Source organism: Centropristis striata, chromosome 2 (assembly GCF_030273125.1).
Source record: "Centropristis striata isolate RG_2023a ecotype Rhode Island chromosome 2, C.striata_1.0, whole genome shotgun sequence".
Lineage (NCBI taxonomy): Eukaryota > Metazoa > Chordata > Actinopteri > Perciformes > Serranidae > Centropristis > Centropristis striata.
This window is the reverse complement of record NC_081518.1, coordinates 10,583,794-10,605,683: the sequence shown is the minus strand read 5'-3', so window position 1 is coordinate 10,605,683 and position 21,890 is coordinate 10,583,794. Positions and strand designations below refer to the sequence as shown.

Below are 21,890 nucleotides of genomic sequence, written 5' to 3'. Positions count from 1 at the left end.
GTGTCATTTGTTTTTCTCACATTCAAAGATAAAGTTGACAGATAGCACTTAGCTTGCACATACCAGGATTGATCACATGACTGATGACTGATCTCATCAACACACACAAAAAAAGTTTAATAAATGTCAAGACTTGTTTTGATGCATGAATGCCATTTTCTTTAGATACACAAAAGCTTTGACAAAAAACACTGTAATCACACACACACACACACACACACACACACACACACATGAATCAATGTTTGAAGTCTTGGACATCAATGCCAAACAAAGCAACAATGAAAAAATACATTAGCAGAGAGACCTGTCAGTGTAGACCTGTCAGTTGATCACACACACACACACATACACACACACACACACACGCACAAACCCCATACATATTCATATAAATGCATGCTCATACAATCACAGTCACTCCTGAGGCAACAAACACACTTAAGGGTCCCCACAGATGTGAAACGGAACAATGAAAAAAAAAGAAAAGACAAAGTACTTCCTGGAAGAAGATTTAATGGCTGTCAGGTTTGTTTTCAACATGCACAAACACACAAATGACACACATCCACGCACACAGCAATACACTATATACAAAGACAGAGTAAGATGAAAATGAAACACACACACACACACACACACACACACACACATACACACATACACACATACACACACACACACAGGGGAGTAAGTGTGTATATCTGGTCTCTTGAGTTTGTCTTTGATATTTAGAGTTCATGATTCATAGATGAACTGTTATGCAAGCGTAATGGAACACTGTGTGTGTGTGTGTGTGTGTGTGTGTGTGTGTGCGCGTGCATCTTCAAAAGGTCAGACTGAGCATTTCTGTCACAGACGTGGAGCTCTTGTATACCACGTCAATACACGTAAGACGCACAGCAAAACAACATGCAGCCAGGAAGTCAAAACAACAAGCACAGATGTGAACACGGACCTGTCGACAAAAAAACACAGGACACATGAATACACAAAGACAAAATATGCATACATGTATAATGTATACATTACAGCAGCCCCATCTGATGGAGGGATGACCAAGACAACAGCTCTGGGCTGCGAGCCAAGAGTTGCCCACACATCTATCACCATGAACAGTTATTCTCATAAATCAAAGGTAGGGCTCAGCCATACAGTGTCACCCAGAGTCCAGAAAATGTCTGCATGTATTTCACGCCATATTCAACTCATTTTGATCAAAAGAAGAGTTCGCCCCTTGATTTTTCTGTGCTGTGAAGTGGCAGACAGGGAAAAATAAAAACGAATTTCTGATCCCAAACAAACACCATCTGATTCATACTAAGACAAACAATGGTGATTCAGAAGTTGATAAGATATGATAATGTGAATTATATACCCACTAATCAACAGCAACTGCAACCAAAGTGTGGAATGCTACCATCAGCTCCACCATTGTCATCAAAGGCAATCTCAACTGCAACCATCCTGTCATCTGGATACTTGTTCATAAACAATATATACATTCTAAACAGGAGTTTTTTTTTGCTCAAGTCACATTTTACATACTGTGGCCTCATTTTTATAGCAAAATACACAGTCGCCCATAAAGTTGGAATAATTTTTTTTTCAGGCACTATCCTCCGTTAATTGAGGTTTCATTTTCATTTTGACATGTTTGGAAGAGATTGATTAATAAAGTTTTGAGAAGATATACACTTTATCTGACAATAATAAATCACATTGTCACAATCATTTAATTCCAAGTTTATGCACGACTGTGTAGAAGTCCTGCACCTCTATGTAAACAGCACGATCATGGCTAGAAGTAAGGTGAACTCAAACATTTTTTTGTGCAGTATAACACTGTTATCGGGCCATAAAACTGATTTAAGAGATTAAGAGAGTTAAAGCCCACTGTTATATACAGACATACTCAACGTTTTTCATCAGTATTGCCTCAGAAAATGTCGATCACGATCATCAATGTGCATCACGACTAGCACTCAAACATTCCTACACACTCACACACAGACTTACCTTCGTATACAGCTTTGAAGCCCTGTGCACTGACGGCGAAGTCTGTGGTGAACCACAAGGCCAATATAGATCCACTGCTGACTATAGGGGAGGGCAGCATGAATCCTGACAACCTGAAAAACAGAAATAAATGTCTCTGAAACACAGCAAGACAGTTCACTGCTGACCTCTGAAAGCAGACAATAAGGCAACATCATGTGGCAAAATACACAAGTATGTGGCAGTAAAATATGATTGTGTTCAGTACTGATCTTGCGGTTAAAACCCACAGCCCCAAAGCCATAGAGATCCCTGCTGGCTTTAGGTCAGGTTCCTCCAAGACCTTGTCTTTTGTGTTTTCCTGACTCGACTCCTGGGTTTCCTGCTGTCTTCTTCATTGAAGAAAAAAAAGAGTGAAGGGAGTGATTTTCCCACTCTCTAAAAATAAATTATATGAATTTGATGCACCACTGAGCTACAGGGCATAAGATCCACTATTCATGATAACCAACCATGCAGTGAGCGCAGACACTCTGAAATACAGAGCCAAAACACAAAATAAAAACATAATGTAACTCAAAAATTTACACTAGAACAGTCAAACTAATATGATAGGAAGAGTGAGGCGTTGTTTGACTCTAATACAGCAAGGTGAGCTCTCGATTGCAAGGGGGGCTGAGTTGAAACAGCCCTTTGATTCTTAATTGAGAGGTGATGGTTAAACGATTTGGGGAGGAGAACAGCGAGGATGGGAAAAGAAGAAATAATACAAAACTGGGAGAGGTGAAGTTAAAAGAGATGAATAGCATATTGAATTGCCTAGATAATAAAGCTAAAATAATGCAGATGAAAGGAAGTTTGCTTCACAGACTGTCTGAACATATCTTTAGGCACAGATGCCACTAAAAGGCACCATGTGTGCCATACATTAACAAAGTGACAAATATAATCAGCAGAAAATATTATATTAAATGAAAATAGTTCCTTGTGGAAAACTGAGTAAAAACTTTTCATAGTTTGGTTTTAAAATGGATAACGACAATGTTGTACTGTGTGCTTTCTGTGCATGTCACTTGATGTGTTTTTGTGATTCTGATGCACAGCATTTTGAAGGTGCAGCCAAAAAAAGAAATAGTGAAAATGATAATTGTGTGGCTCTGTTGGCTTCATCAAACCATGACCTCCAGTGCACACTTGACTGGTTTGCAGCTGAGGTTAAATGGTTAGTAATGCATGAGGATTAGCACCACAAAGTCTGAGGTCATGGTGCTCTGCTTGATATGGTAGATTTCACCCTCTGGTTTTGGAACAAGTTGGTGCCCCAAATGAAGGACGTCAAGTATCTTTTGATCTTGAAGTTTAAGTTATTATACCCATAGTGTGTCCAAATCCTCAATCCAGTGGACCCAAAGGAGTAAGAATGCACAAGGTGCCAGAGACGGTGCAGAGAACTACTGCTTCTTTGTATTGTAGTTGATGTGATTTAATAATCTGGTCAGACTACCCGTGGATAGCTCCCTGTAGAATAATTCTGGACATGCCCAACTGGGAGTAGACCTCAGGGCTGACCAAGGAGCCACTGTAGGGAGTATACTCTACCTGGCCTGGGAATACCTGCTGTATCCCTCAGGAAAGCTACAGAACATGGTGGAAGAGAGGGACTCCTTGATTATCCAGGCACAGACACGTAGTTGCAAAATAGAAATGGATAGATAACATAATGTATTATTATACAGCATTTTTTTCTAATTGCTTTTATTTATGCTGTGCAATATTTTCATATTTACATTTAATCCGGCCACAGTTCAAGTAGAGCAGCAAATTACCAAGCATCAAGTAACACAATTTTACTTTTAAGTGTCCATGAAAGCCAGCAAATTCAAGTGCAAAGTTAAGTAGCTCTTGATATATCCATATCAGGAGAACAATGATTGGACATGTTTGGACGCAATCAATTGTCCTTGGTTCTCTACGCACAAACGAGCAATAATGAAAAGAGAGGAGAGACAAAACAAAAGGGAGTGGGGGAAAAATAAGAGAAGAGAAAACACACATCAAAACTGCATTCAAGTGCTAATGTAACCGAGGATGTGACGACAATGACAGTGGTTTCTGTATTATTGGCACTCGTTTTCTACAATTCGTTTTTCATCATTTGGAAGGTCGGCTGGGGTGAAACAAAAGAGGACAGGATGAAAGTGAGGAAGTGGAAAAGAGGCAAAAGGGTTTGGAAAAGAGCAAGAGAGGTGCATGGACAATAGGTCGGTAAAAGAGTGAGCCATTTAACCAAAGACGACAGTGAAAACAGAATGTGGTGAAAAATGAATAATTTTAATTGTCTGGCCTCAAAGCAAGGACACAAAGGACAGACAAGAGCGGATGAAGGGAGCACACGGAAAGTGACAAACAGAGAGGGAGATGGAGGGAGGAGAGGAGACAGGGGGAAATGGAAGGACAGAGCAGAGAGGTGAGTGCTGAGATGAGACAGAAGGAAAAAAGAGAAGATTTTGCATTGAATAGGTATTAAAAAAAAAGAAAGAAAAAAAATTGATGTTTAATTTACTAAATACAAATGTATTTGTTCAATTTGTTTGACGTTCAATTACTGAGCCAGTAATCGAGTTTCTGGGTTATTTTGGTTTTCAGACATTTTTTGAGACAGCGCATTCAGGTCCCTGTGGCTAGGCTACATAAATGTTGTACGCTGGATGTACCAGTAGAGGGTAGGACATGCTAATAGATTTGTAATTTCTGTGAGTAAACTTCAGAAACATCCAGTGAAACCTGTCAATATTATGGTTCATCATTCTATATTTTAGTTGATGATTTGTCAACTTGTATTGCTTACAAACAGTTTGCACTTGTGCAGTTGCATTATATATTCATAGTAAAGAACACCTTTGTATTTTTTTTTTTTTTTTTTTTTAGCTGTACACATATTAATATACTTTTGGCATACTGTGGTAATACAAACGATGCATGTGCACGTGATTGGCATTTCTTTCTTAAGGGTTGTGCTGCATTTCCGGTGCACCTTTTATTTTTCTCAACCAGACAGAATTGCCTGGTCAGAGGCTATAATAAATCACCTTGGTGGCCCAGAGGGGACAGAGTTGCACTCTCACATGAATATTTCACCATTTAACAAATAAGATGTGAACAAGTGAAAAGAGTATAGCTAATTAATATATGCTTTGCTACATTATTTTTTAATTTAAAGGGCATAATGAACTTTCAACAGCACTTTTTCTCTGGGCAAAGGTTACTTTCTAAGACTAACAACTTTCTCCTAGATAAGAAACAGTTTATGTACCAATCTTCGTGTGTATTACAGAAACTAGTATCAGTATGCACAGTTTATGACTTCCTGTTAATGTATTACCGTCTTACAACAAAATTAAGATGTTAAACTTCAGCTGGTGGTGTAGTGCTCTCTTAAAGGAGCCTCTTGGCAGTCAAACACATAATCCAGCTATTTTTACAGGGTTAAATTCCTAACTGGCTGCTACTAAAAACTGCAGAGGTAAAACTGTTTGTGAAGGCCTTTAAACAAGCTTTGGTATTGACCTAGATGAGTATTTAGCTCAAACAAGTTTGTCAATAAATTATGCATTGATTGAAAAAAATGTGCCTCATTGCAATATTCCTTATATACACGTTAAAGGTGCAAATCACCATATGCAGTATAAAATGTGATAATGCTCTTGTTAATCCAAACACAAACATTATAATTCCATTTCTGTCCGTCTCTGGGAATAAAACGGTGCTGTGATTTATGTTTCAAATAGAGGATTGACCAGGAGACGGACGAGAATTCATTCACATGTCCCTGCACACACCAGATGAGTCAGTCAGTCAGGTAATGAACAGTAATCGTCTAGCTGTCACTGCACTGATGGACTGACATGATTCTATATCCCTGCCTAGCTCTGTTTCTCTCTCTTTGTGTCATTCTCTCTCTCCATGTGTCGCTCCTCCCTCTCTCTCTCAGCTCTCTTTCCATCTCACTCTCCCTCCCAATCAGGAGGGCACAATGATCCTACGGCTGTTTGACATTTATACAAAAATAAGTGAGCCGAGTTGACACTGTGTGACAGTTTATCCAGTTGGTCAACTGTCCAACCAGTCAACCAACTTATGTAATCAGACAGCCACTCACTGATTCCAGCCGGCCAGTCTTTACAGTCAACTGACCACCCAGCCAGCTTGCATGTGTGCTTTTCTGTTGCTTCGTCCATCTGTCCGACTGCCCATCTGTATCTGCCTGTTTAACAGTCTATCTCGCGCTTTGCCTGCCAGTCCATCAGAGTGTGAGCATGTCTGATGTTGACAGGCTCTTAGAACGCCAGAATCACTGTTTAGATTGGATGGCAGTATAATAAAAAGGCATTACGTGGAATTGGAAAATAGCATCAATGTTATTATCATTGATATCACATGACCACTGTTCTACAGATTAGACGGATAAAAAAAAAAAACCTTCATGTCAATGCAAATGAGTGGATAACTTAAAATAATGCAACTGGAGCAGTCCTTGAAAATGATATATGATGAATAAGACCCTACAATGACCCTGTAATCATTACTTGCAGTCATTCAAGTGGGTCACAAACCCACTTGCTCCTATACAAATAGTGTTATTTAATAGTGGTTATCAAACAACAACAAATAAAAAATTGTTATGCTAATTGGGTACATATTGTCGCCCACATCCTCTAATGCCAGTCAAATCAATTTCTTTTCCCAGGATAATTTAAATGGCCATGAGCGCTTCCGCTCATGAATTTTGTCTTTATCTGCAGACGTTAGTGTCCGATCGGTACTGCCCATGTGCAACTCTCAGAGAGGAGAAGAGTGAGATACCTCACTCCTTAGCTACTTCAATTATCGCCTTAGGGGGGTAAAAAAGAGCTGTTAGTATTTTTGTGAAAAATGGGTTGTTTTGGGCTTCATGTGATGTAGTGTTTATCACTTTTGGCTCACAGCAAGAGGGTTGCATGTTCAAATCCAGCTTTGTGGCTCTTCTGTGTGGAGTTTGCATGCTCAGCATGGGTTCTCTTAGGATCTTTCGGCTTTCTTGCACAGTCCAAGGACATGCAGCTTAGGTTTAATTGGTAACTTTAAATTGCCCGTAGGAGTGAATGAGAGTGTGAATGATGCCTGTGATAGTCTGGGGACCTGTCCAGGGTGTACACTGCCACTTGCCTACCATCAGTGAAGAAGTCACAGGCTGAGAAGTCAAAATAATTGTGAATGTAAGTTGAAAATTTGCTTTTCTACACTTCTCCTTTATTAATTTCAGCAGAACTTAATTAAAGCAATCCAATCTGCAAATGTATACATCTAGATCAAAGCTTGATGACCTTTAGCATGTCCTTGCAGTCGTCCGGAAAATTTGGCTTACAAGTGGCCCGCCAAGCAGAAAATTTCAATAACTCAGCTTTTAAAGTTGGTTCAGACAGTTTTCTGCAGCTCACTGTATTTCAGTGAGTCAACTCATGTGGAATAGATGATATGCGAGTGTAGAATATGTACAGCATAGATGTTTGGTGTCTACACTCTGACCTTGTCGGTCCCCTAAAGGGAACACTGACAAGAGAAGGAGGGATGAGGATACTAATTTCCCCTATAGGGGTAGACTCAGAGCTTACAGGTGGATGCTTGGGTGGAGGTGGGGCTTTTGAAATGCTATAAGAACATCAGAAGCAGCCAGTGACAGCATACATTAGCTTTCAGGTGAGTGATGTGGCAGCAGGCAAGAAGCAAGAGAGTGAGCAGAGCACTGACGGCTTAAGTACACAGCATGATTAAAAGGGTGCAATGGATATATGTTGCAGTGAGAGGAGTATGGCATGTGAGAGAAGAGGAGGACTTGAGTCAGCTATCTGAATGAGCTCACAGGCTTCACTTCATTTCAGTTGAATAGAGAGCATGGAAAAAGAAAGAAGAACCAATTTTAAAAAAAGCATAAATGCATTATTGAGTAAGCAAAATCTTTTTTTCTTACTCTCCATACTGCACAGTGAAATAACATATGCCATTAAACATTCCAGGCGGCCTGTGAAATCAAACCTGCTAACATACGTGAATTTGAAATACCGCTTCACAGATACAGGTAAAATCCATGTCCGTCAAGACACATATGTAGCCATGACGATAGACAATGGTTCAAATATGGATGTTACTGCAAAGAAGCTACACATTCTAAAACTTGGATGCCTCACACAAATCTTCAACCCTGCAGCACAGAATCAAATGTGAAATGTAATCATAAGTGTTATGGTGTTAACAATTGGCCATAAAAGTGTTTTTGCAGAACATTATGATGTCACAATGAAGTAGACTTTTTGGATATAAAAAATTGCCACTTTCCGACACTGGTGTGCACTTTTGTTATAATTACCTCTACTAAGTAGGTGATTTTGCATAGTTCTGTTTGTTTGTTTGTTTGTTTGTCTGTCTGTCAGGGTGGAAGGGTGTGGCATGGATGAGGAAGAACCCTCTGAGTTGCATCTGATCCAAATCAGTAACATTGCAATATAGGGAATATTTGCTGCATTCGTGAGCTGGTGGAGGAGGATATGTTTTGTGTTTGACGAACAAAATCTAATCAGCTCATGCTTGAGTCCAAATGGATGTTTTTGACAAATTTGAAGTCACTCCTTCAAAGAGTTTCTGATATAACGCGTTCGCTAGAATGGGACGGACAGACAAACCCTAGAACATAATGCCTCGGGCCACAGCTGTCACTGGCACAGAGGCATAAAGATGCAGCATTAAGAGGGCTGCAGAGGCTGCTGGTCTTCATGTTAGTGCGCTCATTTGTTTATGGCAGACACACTACTGTCTCTAAATTAAAGTGGTATTGAACTATTGATGTTTAAATGTTGATCCCTCTTCTCTTCTCTTTAAGGATTTATGTTGATATTGACTAGTACTGACTGAATATATTTCAAAACACTTTTTCCTCGGGTCTCATGCACTGTTTTCTAGCGATGGCCGTGACAACCTGTATCAATCACACCTTAACAAGAAGAAATAAGGAGTGATGTTTGCAGCCTGGAGATTTTAACACCTCGCAGGTATACGCAAAGCTTGTGAACAGGCAGCTGTTGGTTAAAATCTACCAGCCAGCAGTGGAAAACCTGACAGGGGAAGTAAAGAAGAATCTTATTCAGTGACCATAATAATGTGCTTGACCCAGGCATTTGACCTCCAGCTGCTCTGGTGAAGCTGGAACAATAGACGGCTGTGATGGGAAGCTCATAGGTGTAGAATATGAGAGCTAAATGAAATGGGGAAAAAAGACCAGATTCCCACTGTTCATGTCAAAGTATAACTTCCAGATGACTCACTATGATTAAGGCAGGGGGCTCCCTAAACCTCAAAATGAGATTCTATTCTGGTTTGTTTTTCTAAAGGGATAAACAGTCTAACGTTGTGGCTGAAAAATAAGATTGAAAACCACTTTAAATGCACCACTGATGGAGAGTTATGAGTCATACTCTGACAGATTTATTTGAAAAATGTCTTTGCATTTCAGTATTTCCCCAGAAATTGATGCAAACGTCTGGTCAAATATCCTGGGTTTTCTAGTTATTCCATTAGAGTACCTTAAAGTGACAGTTCACCACAAAATCAAAAATACTGATTTTTCTTCTTACCTATTTATCAGTCCAATGTTTTGATGCGAGTTGTCCAATGTTGGAGATATCTGCTGTGGAGATGTCTGCCTTCCCTCGAATATGATCAACTACTATGATGCACTTCCCTCGTGGTGCTGAGAGCGCTTGAGTTTGAAAAACTCAACAGCAATGTCTCTTTCCACATATCTATTCTTCAAGATAATCCATGGACATTGTTGTGTGCAATTTAATGTAGGAACTATTTTCTTTCTAGCAAAATTCCTACATGAAACTGCTTACAACACGGCCTGTGGATTATCTAGTAAGAAGCTCATAATTTCATGAGAGAGACATTGTTGTTGAGCTTTAAAATGGTAGTGAAGTGCCATCTGGTTCCATTATATTCAGGAGAAGAAATCTATATGGACCATATCTCCAACACTCGGCAACTAACACTTAACTAATCTATATTGATAAATAGCACTACAGGTAAGAAGAAAAATATGTATTTTTGATTTTGCTGTGAACTGTCCCTTTAATAATCATTAACTGCGGTTACTCTAACTGCTGAAACGTGAGTTAAAACTTTAAATGGACCCAGTAAAATCCATGACCACTGGAACTATGAAAACCATACAAAGTCCAATCAGCACATGCAAAACATGACCATCTACTGGAAAATAAGAACAGCTTTCTACTACTGAGAAAAGCTTACTTTTTTTGAGAGATAGCAGCAATTTATATTGTTGGTTCCCCATATATCTCCTGACTCTGACATCTAGAAAAACAATCCGTCTCACACAAACCACAGACAAGACCAACGTAAACTCATAAAACAAATATTACTCTTTTCCATCTTGCAGAGCATTTGGCTTCTTCTTGCCAACAGTAGATACACCTCACACTCATACAGTAGATGTATGCCCGTGGCTGAAACTATTTGTTTCAACCTGTCATTCTGGGAGTGTAATCCATTTTTTCAGTCTGTCTGGTGAAACACTAGTCTATCAGTGACACAACACAGCTCGGAGTAAATGGATAGACAAGAAGCGCTTGTTGCGGAGAAGACAGACACTGAGAGGGAGAAAGAAAAGGCAGTGAGCAGATGATGGAAGACATCTTGGAAGGAAGTGAACATACTGGGAACAATAACCAACATCATTTTTGAAGTTAAGATTTTTAACATATAAAAACAGCACAGGAAAAATGGCAGAAAACAAGATGAAGACAGGGACTGTTTTTAACTAAAGTAGGACATTTTAAATTGATTAGCTGGCAGTGTTTCCTGTACAAACTGCAGACAGTATGTTGGGGAGAATAATGTGGTATAAATATGTAAACAGTGGTGGTATAAATCTCTGGAAACAGGGCTGTGAATGTTTGGAAATTTGTGAAGCCAGATAGGGATACACAACACACCCAGAGCCTCTTTTCACTCTGTGTGCTGGTGAAGTGGAAAAAAAGAGAATGGCCTTAGGCAAGATGGGCAGTTTTCCTTTTTCTGTTTCTCTCTGTATTAACACTTAATACATACTACTGTAGTCATTTCAAATCTGTGTGACTCCAACTTTAAACCCCCCTGGATCGCCCAAACTAAACACAAGGAAATGTGCCGTTTTGGAGATTTGAGCATTAAACCCAAGCGCTTGAAAATGAACGCAAAATAATGTGATAAATGTGCTATTTTTCAAACCCTCATTATGTGTAGCACTTAAAGAAGATATTAAGTTGAATTCATGGATAATTAGTTATCTGGCTTAATTGTAGACCCCTGGCTATGGAACTATTTGACAGTCTACCCAAGGCTAGCTGCTGTAGCCTTAAGCTTACTATTTTTCAAACGACTTTTTAAAAAACTGGCTATAAACGGCAATGTTTAATGATGTTTCTTTCATTTGTTTTTGAAAGAGAAGAGAAGAGAAGAGAAGAGAAGAGAAGAGAAGAGAAGAGAAGAGAAGAGAAGAGAAGAGAAGAGAAGAGAAGAGAAGAGAAGAGATTTTAGGAAAGATTTACTTACACAGGTTTGAGCACATTTCTTGCAGAGAAACGGGGAGACAGACAGACAAAAATATCTTATTCTGAAAAGGAATTACAGTTCTTTTGCCTCTGGGAGTGTATATTTTACGTACTGAAATACCTAAACTGACTCACACATACAAATGCACACACACAAATCACTCAGGAAGTGAGAGGTAAACATGGGATCACACAGATCTACTGCTGCACTGTGAGGAGTTGAATGCCTTGCTCAAGGGCACTTTGACAGTGGGTGGCATTTGATTTGCACGATAAGAGGGTAAGAACCCCGCTGATGCTCTGGTGTCCTCAAGCAACACCCTGACGCGCAATCCCCTTATACTTAAACCAGGAGTCTCACCCACCCCCATACTGTCTGTCAAGCTGTCTGTCTACCGCACAGCCGGATGGTCTACAGAGGCTTGTGTGTTTCTGTATCTTAGTGTTGGTGTACAGGTGTGAAACAGAAGTACATGCAATATGTATTTTTCTATAGATTAGGGGACTTCTGATTAATGAGGCCTGATCCTTCTAAAAGTCTGATTAAAGTGTATGTTAACACTATAAGGTGCTTCCTTATTTTGGGCATATTTTCTAAATTTACTGTGTTCTGCTCATTGGTGTAGTTTCCATGACATCATCCATATGTTTCTGAAGAGTGTATGTGGAGATCAATGCAGGGGGCTTTGAGCAATCAGTGCCTGACTCCTCCATACTTCAAGATAATCCAAATGGGTGAAGAGGTGGCGCATGTGTGAGCGGAGATGGGCATAATGAAGCCTGGCTGCTAAAACACGCCACCTGTGATGGCACCCACCAGTCACTCAAAGAAGCCATGCCCTTAATAATGCATAACTTTAAACCTTAGTAAAAATTCAGAGGTTGACTAATATAAAAATCCAACCCCTGTACAGAATGGGAAAATCAGCGAGAGACCTAAACTATTTTTTGTACAAGGCTGTAAACATATTTAATTTTCCTGTCAAGTTGAGAATTTCAACATAGAGATCTATGGGGATTGACTCCCTTTTGGAGCCAGCCTCAAGTGGCCATCTGAGGAACTGCAATTTTGGCACTTTCAGATCAGCTTCATTTTTCAGGCTTAGAAGTTGCCACTGAAATCCACTCCTTTTTTATTATTTTGCAGCAAATATGGCTTCTCGCTACACAGTATTATATTCATTACCTAAAAACTACAGTCTCCAGGAGGGGGAGTTTCATTTTAACCTGCCTGTTCATTGTTGTGTGCTGACGAAGGTCGGTGAGGACATGTCTTTTATCAGTTCGTCTACATGAAGTCACAAAATCAACAGAGAAACTGCACTCTTTTTAAAAGTATGTGCAGAGTAAAATAATGCATAAAAAATGCACAGTATGTTTACTTCCATCTTCTTCTACAAAAACCACCAATTCCAAAGTAAACTGCCCGAAAACTTTGAAGAAGAATGAAATGGCGGATGATTGATGACAGAGAGCTTTATTTTGATGTTAGGTTTATTCACCACAACACAAATAAGATGATGAGTGCACTTTGTGTTTCATTGAACCTGATATACTGTATTATACTTCCATCTAAGCCTTAGTATTCAGTTCTTCTGAATACTAAGGCTTAAATGGAAGTATAATACACCAAGGTCGGAAATAAATGTGCATATTGTACATCAAACTATACACTTCACAGTCTTGAAAAGGCTTTAAAAGATTAGCATTTTATTTGGCATATTCAGAAGACACTGAGTTAAAGGTATATTTATCAAGACTGGAACCAATAAGCAGAATTTTCTTTGCTTTGAACTTTTCTTCTCAGAAAATTCAACAGATGAACACTCAAGCATTTCCAGTTGCTCTCTCTGATTTGCAGTATGCTAATTACCACAGGAAATTGTCATGTATGTCTCTTTCTCAGTAACACAAAGTCACATTTTGGTTAGTTATCTCCCTGTTGAATGAAAGAAATGCCATCTCAGTATCTTTTCCCTCCCCTGACTTGCAATTTGCACCAATTATTACAATTATTGCAAAAATAGCCTGCATAAAAAATGTAAATTGCTTTGCAATTTTTTGAGAAAAGTCAACATAATTTTAGGTCACAATAGGTACAAAAAAGCTCTACAAAATCCCAGAGGGACCAATTTGTCTGAGCTGTGGTAAGGAACAGGAGCAGGGCGACAGGATATTGTGAGTAGGCAGCTGGCAGCGAGCCACATCTCACTGGGTCGTAGACCAGTGTTTTTCTCACTGTGAATCTGGCCCGAACATGGGTCACTGCTTGCTTCAAGTGGGCCCTCACAAGATGATGTTTTATTGAATGGGGATCTCAGGTTGAAACAATGAGGTTATGAAAGGGGGTCCCAAAGCACTGATTTGCTCCTAGATGGCGAGATAAGGGAGTACATTTAGCCAGTGGACCATAAACAGAGCAGCTCTGGTTTCTAGTGAGGAATTGTCAGTTCAGGCATCACAACAGAAGACATTTCACTTGACTGAAGGCTGATTTTGTCCTTCACCTGCAAGGCAACATGTAGGTGCCTTGGCCCATGGCAATCCTACTAAAGCCCTTAAAGGGATAGTTTGGATTGATTAAAGTGGGGTTGTATGACATATTTATCCATAATCAGTGTATTTAATAGATGGAGGTCGTCATGCCCCCAGTTTGAAGAAGCAGACAGGACGAGTGCAGCAGCAAAATCAATATACTGTATTTACAACCTAAAACAAATCAAGATTATTTTAAATTCATCCTTTATTTGTAATATTTTTAACCCTTTCCCCCATGTAAATGTTTGCATGAAAATATACAGTATAGTGTTTACTTGAAAAAATATTTATTTATTTTTTTTAGCTGGGCGGCCAAAATATGTTTTATTGCTGCCCCCGTCTTCAGCAGTACTTAGTATAGCTTCTATGCCTCTCCACCCACCTGCTTCTCCAAACTGGGGGGATGCTGACCGCCATCTACTTTAAATAACACTCTGACTATGGACAAGTACCTCAAATAACCTCACTTTAATAAATCCCTTTGAAAACTGTGGAATTTCAACTAGTCATGATCTGGAGGCATCAAAGTTCAAATGTGGCCACAGAGGTTTAACTGCACTTTAGAAAAGCCATTCTGCCTAGCAGCAGCAGTCTCAGCAAGGGTTTGTGGGTATCCAGACTGCTGGCTGTTAGCCAAGACTCTGGGACCTTCAGACTAAAGTACTCTCTGTCTCTCACACACATAAACACACGCAACCTCGTTTTTGTTTTCAAGTCTATAGAGGCATAAAGCACGTCATACACTTACCACCTCCTGAACCTCATATTCCGTAGTGTTGCACCTTCACAAACAACGCGATTACATAATATCTGCCAGTCAGCACTGTCTGCTTCCACATTACAGCACACATCAGTTACTGTAACGGTCAGAGAAAATAACTAAAAATTACAATTGTGAAAAACAACTTGATTACAGAGGACAAGAGACTCACTGTAGCAGTGAAATATTTGAATGCATCCTCCACATAACCATTTAATATGATGGTCGATAAGGACAAAGGAAAACAGCCAAATATAAAAAAAAATATTACCAAAATGGCACGGACATAAAATAAATATGTTGTATTACCAAGAAATCAGGCCCAAAAATAGTGAGAGTTCATTTTCTGCTCAAAATATACTTTAGAAGTGTTTCCTGGGGACCTCGGGATTCAAGTTGCTGACCATGTAATCACAATGTCCCTGGTTTAAGTGTGGCCAGAGACCTTTGTTGCATGTCCTGTCCTCTCTCGCTATCCTCATTTCCTGTCGGCTCTCTGGTGTATGGTGTGTAGTAAAAGCAAAAAAATGGTGGCCAAATGACATCTGTGAGGGTCTTTGTCACTCACACAAAACTGTGTCTCTCTCAAATTTACAGAGTGTATACACACGAATCACTGGTGCACATGGCAATGTTAGAAAATAAAATAAAAACTGGCCCGAAGCCTGACATTGGCTCTTTTCCATCAGTAATGTGGGACACTTGGAACAAATAAAAATAAAAAAAGCTGAAAGTTGTGAATGTGAGTTATGGATATGTGCCAAACACAGGGGCTCTTGGCAAATGTGTTTATCCATTTGGAGAACAAAACAAACGGGGAAAAAAAATAGAAAAAAAAGAAGGTAGAAAGATTGTGATGAAATTATCAGGATTATGGGGATGCATCTCACATGGTGGTTGGTGGAAAAATTGCCAAAAACTGCCGAGTGCATCACACAACCACTTTGTAGTTAATACTGTTGCAGTGAAAAGCTGCTGAAGGACTGCAAAATGAATAATTGTTATAAACCAAAAAATTAAATATCAAGTATCTAATTCTATAAATACCGTATTCAGACCAACAAAAGCATTACGTTTAAAACCGCAGTCCCTCAATTTATTTTTATCAATCAATGCGCTGAAGTGAAAAAAACTTTTTTTTTTAAATCAATGCATGGTTTTTCAACTATGGTTGAACCTGGCTCATCACCCAGTGATCAAATATCTCAACATTTTTCTTAAATTTACTGTGTAATTCTATCTCACCATCAAAATCCTTTCTCATTGACCCATAGACCCAAGGAAGAATAGCTGTCACTACAGCAAAGACTAATGAGGTTCCTATAATAGCAATAATTGATATTATAAAAATGAAATAACATTTTCTATAAAAAGCTATTATAAACTGTGCAGTGTTTTCTGTCTGTTTTGCAATGCATTTTAATGTCTCTGCAGGTGTTTGTAGATCTAAAAGTGACTGACTCTTGTAAATGATATGCAACCTAAAGCGGACCAATTTTGTTTAACTGAACTGAAAGACAAGGTTCTTCCACTTTTGTGCATTTTGAACCTAAATACAGACAAATAAAGGACAGTTATATATACATGCATCAACAAACTGACATTTCCCTTTCATTTTTAACTCTCTCTTTTTCTCTTTGTTGTATGAATTCTCTCTTTTCTTTCAAACCGTTAACTCTCTACCTCCATTGTGTAGTCCAGTACAGCACATCAATCAAAGTGCTAAGGTGCACAGCCATTACTGCTGCACACACACACACACACACACACACACACACACACAAACAAAAATGCCACATAGTGTAGCTGCTGTATTTGCTATATTGCTTTATCCATCAGGCACACACATACAGACGCTAAAGTGTTTCAGCCTTGACTCTACACACATACTACATCACTGATTTCACACTCTGTGTCCTGCAGACATTGGTCATAACTGGCCTTGAGAGCCTAATAGACAAACATACAAACATACACATGCACATACACAAATACATAAAGTGACAAGCACGCACACACACACGACTCTAGGCGGGCCAAAACAGACAGACACACTGAGAATGTGGCTTACTGAGTGTGTAAACGCATCACAAAAGGAATTGTTAACCCAGACATACTATGACACACATGCATAGACACTCATACTGTGCAGTGTAGAAAATGAGACAAGAAGCTGTGTTACCTCGTCATGTGCACACACAGTAACTGCAGCAACAGCACAGGCACTACCCCAGGCGACAACTAAAATGCTAGTGAGAGGACATTAACATGTATGTAACATGCTCCATGATTCACTTTGTGGACATTCTTCGTTATCTGTATGGCTGTACTGCTGTACTACCTGTGTACAGACATTTGTTCTCCCTGATGTGTGTGTGTGTGTGCATGCGTTTTTTTTGTATGTTTGCATTGTTTTCTGAATGTGTGTGTGTCATGCTTGTGTGTTTGTTTGTGTGTGTGTGTGTGTGTGTGTGTGTGTGTGTGTGTTTGACCACATTGAAAAGCGTATAATCCGGCGCTATGGGCAATATCAACAGAGAAAACCACTGGGCTAAAGTAGGGCAAGCTTCCCTTTAAAACACACACAAACACACACACAAACACACACACACAGATAGACGCGCACACGGCTAACACAAACACCGCATCACCAATCCACTGTGGGGGAGAAAAGCATTATTTGACAAACCATTAAAACTGATTCTCTATGCTTCTGAGAGACAGTGAGAGAGAGAGGGGGAGAAAAGGAGAGGATTAGAGAGAGGAAGCGAGAATTAGGAGACCCCCCCCTTCTTCTTCCTCCTCCATTTCCTCTTCTACACCCTCTCTCCCTCACTCTGTCTCACCCCCCCTCTCTGTCAGGTTTTGTTTAAAAGACTATGACATGTGTCCTCTACATGCCTCTGTGTGTGTGTGTGTGTGTGTGTGTGTGTGTGTGTGTGTGTGTGTGTGTGTGTAGTAACTGAAAGACTTCTGACAAGGTGTGAACATTAAAAGCTTCTACAGTCACATACACCCATGGCCTGAGGGAAGGGCACCTTCACACACACCTCATCGTACACATGTGCATATACAGCAACTTTATATATACATAACCTGACACACACACACACACACACACACACACACACAAGGATGAGGTATAGTCCAGCTCATCATCTCACAAAACCATCAGATGTTACACAGATGCAAGGATGAACACAAACAGAAGACTCAACACAGATTTAGTTGGAACGAGGCCATTTAAAGCAGACCAGTATAAGTCCAACATTCCAGTGACAACATGTGCTTTGCTGCTATCTTTTAAACTATAAGGATGGTGGTATTCTATGTTTCCTGTTGTCAACACTTCCCATAAAAAGGTCCCAAAGCAACAATGAATTGATTCTACAAAAAGGGTTCTGTAGTCAAGCCTGATATATATTGTATCCCTCTGTACCACAGACTTTAATTGTTGTCCAAAGACTATTAAAAACACATCAGTGAGCAACAACGCTGCACTGAGTCACATGTTCCTTCATATTAATAGCCACTGTAGATTATTTTGAGTCGATCCCATACCATCCTTCTGCTATAAATACACGGTTGCCTATAAAGTTAGAATAATTTTGTTTTCAGACACAATCCTCTGTTAATTGTGGTTTCATTGTCATTGTGATATGTTTGGAAGAGATTGATTCATAAAGTTTTGAGAAGATATACACTTATCTATCAAGAATTGTCATTCATCACATTGTCACAATCATTTCATGGAAATTATTCCAACTTTATGGGCGACCGTGTACTACATAGTGCATCAAAATACGTAGTTGTTGAAGCAAAAATGTATTTTTATTTTATTGCCCTTTTTTCCCTTTATTTCTTTTCTTTTCATTTCTTTTTTAAATCAAAAGTTAGGACTAAATTAGCTTGGGGCCAGGTGCCACACACAGGGTAGAGTTGTTTCGGTCTTTTCATGGAATGTGTTGCCAATAGGAAAAATACAGAATATTGCCCTCCTTATCCCATATCTGTTTGTAACTGAAACATAATATGTTCAAAAGGACTTTTAATAACATATTAGACTAAGTCTCTGGTATGCTCTATTCTATGACATTGGCCTGTTAATTCAGGAAATGAAGGGAAAGAACTGTGTGGCACACCATTAAAATTACATGCTTTTAAATCTTGAGACTGGAGGAAAGTATTGAGTATTTTCAAATCAAAAGGCCCAAGTCAAGTGAAGTCATGAGTCATTGGTGTTAAAGTCCAAGTTGAGTTGCATGTCTTTTTATCAGTCATCAAATTTGTGACTCGTTTCTGACTTGATTCCAAGTCATATCCATTCTGTTTCCATCACTAACCTTGTCTCTACATCTGTTCTACAGCTTCAAGAAATTAAACAGAAAAAATTTAAATAGCAATTAGGAACAAAAGGGGAAAAAATAACCACAAATGATAATAGCAGGAATTTGGCTCCAATAATAAGTCAGCATTCGGAACAGAGCGCTTAATCCTTAGAGCACCATTTACACCATTATGTAATTGTTGCCTTTATATTTGTTAGAGGGAAAAAAAATGATGTTACCATTTATAGCAATTGCAGGAGAAAGCTCAGTTAATGTGTCTGCATGCAATCCTAAAGACTACCAGTATTGATTAAATTGACAGTCATACATCCGTGCATATCCTTAGTGCGAGTACAGTCTGTTCTCAGATCTGTTGCATTTAAAAATTTATTGTGCTGTGGATCAGAATATGAAGGCTGAATGTAAATAAAGACAGCAGCAATAAAACAAAAATGTTAAATTAACGGTGAAATAAAAAAAATGCAGCTTCTTGCTGAAACTTGTTCACTGGTGTATAAAACATGACTGACATGAGAGAATTCCCCCTGCTCCACAACCTTACTCATCCTAGTTTGATTGATTGCCACCCTTCTGTTGCAGCCGTAATCCGTCACCGTGCTTTACAAGAGAGAGAAGCTGGACGGACAAGATTTCTGTGTCCTATGGGGCTTTAATTCTCCCATTACTAGACACCACTGGGAGTCCTAAAACCATTTGCATTTCAGGACATAAAGTCATCATCGTGTATTATTCTGTTGTGACATGGAGACTTGAAACCACCAGTGCACATACATTAAAAATGGGCTTTTCAGTGAAGTAGGAGTCATCTTGTGTCACTTAGAGGCTAAATGTCTGAAGAGAACATTTGCATACTCATAGATTTGGGATTTTTCAATGATGGAGAATAAGAAGATGTCATTTTCAATATCCTCACAAGGTAATAAAACTTTTTTGGGGAAAAAAAAAACCTGTCAGACACTAATTATAACTCAGAACAGAGTATTTTATATGCTGTGTGCCTAAAAACATGTCTGCAGAGGATCATTAACTTAGAAAACACAAGTTAGCACAAGGTAATGTGAGTAATGGGTGGAGGTGGCTAGGGGCACAGATGGTGTCTTGGGAGTCTGCCAGGAGTTTTTTTTTTGCTAAAACAAAGTCGGAGCAGAGCTGAAAAGAGTTTTGAAAGGCAGGAATCTAAGCATTGGGCATAGTATATAATACATCATTTTTATGTTATTGGACTGTAAAAAACTTAATTATTGCCCTTTTTAAGTATTCAAAGTAACCCAGTGCTAAAAATGACAAAAGGCAAAACATACAAAAGGCTCTGACTGTTTCACAGGCCGTGAAAACGAGATGGCTGCAATGAAAAATTAGTTTTACTTGAAGTATAACAATGATTCCACATTAGTCAGTGTTACTGTGATTCAGGCGATCAAACCTTAAGGATGACTCAGACAGTCAGAACCTACGCACTGTGCCTTACATGTAACACTGGAAAAACCCTGATATGGCATCACATCTTCTATCTATCTATCTATCTATCTATCTATCTATCTATCTATCTATCTATCTATCTATCTATCTATCTATCTATCTATCTATCTATCTATCTATCTGTCTGTCTGTCTGTCTGTCTGTCTGTCTGTCTGTCTGTCTGTCTGTCTGTCTGTCTGTCTGTCTTTTCTTTACCTATTGTGTTAATCTGCATTCTGAGCAACAGAAGCCATTGGATTATGTTCATATTTGATCACATTTTATCAGAAAAGCTATTGGGATTCATTGGATCAAATAGTCTTTTTCAGATTTCTCTGATCTCTGCACCTCTTACATCTCCTCAAATCATCTACACTCGCTTCTCTTCATTCAACTTCACTCATACTCGTTTCCCCTTAGTTTGTCTCGCCCCTTGTATCATCTCTCCTGTCCTCTTCTACTCGTCTTTGCTCGCTCTTTTCCTGCCTCGCTCCTGTCATCAACGCTACCCTGCCATTTTCCTCTCTCCTCTCATTCTTTTCTGACATTCGGCTGCATCCTTTTTTTTTCTGTATACATGAAGCACAGGGACAGGTTGAGGCAGAGATGAAGAGATAGAGTCGAGAGAGGAAGAGAGGTAGAGAAAATGACAAAGGAATTGGCTATTACCCAAAACAAGGGACAGGAAATGGAATATTCAGACATTTCTTCAGTTGAGTGAGATGAGTTTATGTCTATGCATTTAACTTTTCTTATCCAGCAGATGTGACCAGGCTCTGACCTATGCACATAACTTCACACGGACTGCAGCCACAACAAGCCTCACCTATCTGCATAGCCTGGGGTCTGCCTGTCATAAAGTTCTACATCCAGTCACAGAAAGCTACGTTGAGACCTGGGTCCCTGAATTTGATGAAAAGCTTGGAGGGCACAATGGTGTTGAACTATAGTCTATGAATATATATATTCCTCTGGTTAAGGTAGGAGAGGGCAGTGTGGAGGGCCAGAACAATGGCATCATCCGTTAATCTATTTAGTCTGTGAGTAAATTGCTGTGGGTCTAGTGAGTCAGAGAGGGAAGAGGTGATGGTGAGAAGACTAAGCCCTTAAAACATGTTTGTATTACAGACTGCAGCAGTGACAGGT

At 39.3% G+C, this 21,890-nt stretch overlaps 1 protein-coding gene across 1 annotated transcript in view; it reads right to left on the bottom strand.

The window, feature by feature from the left end:
• LOC131992507 (CUB and sushi domain-containing protein 1-like) overlaps positions 1-21,890 on the bottom strand; it is a 442,029-nt gene that overhangs the window by 283,662 nt on the left and 136,477 nt on the right. Inside the window, exon 3 of the mRNA XM_059358115.1 lies at positions 2,020-2,132. Coding sequence (XP_059214098.1) covers positions 2,020-2,132 — 113 coding nt within the window. The remainder of the gene's footprint in view (positions 1-2,019; positions 2,133-21,890) is intronic.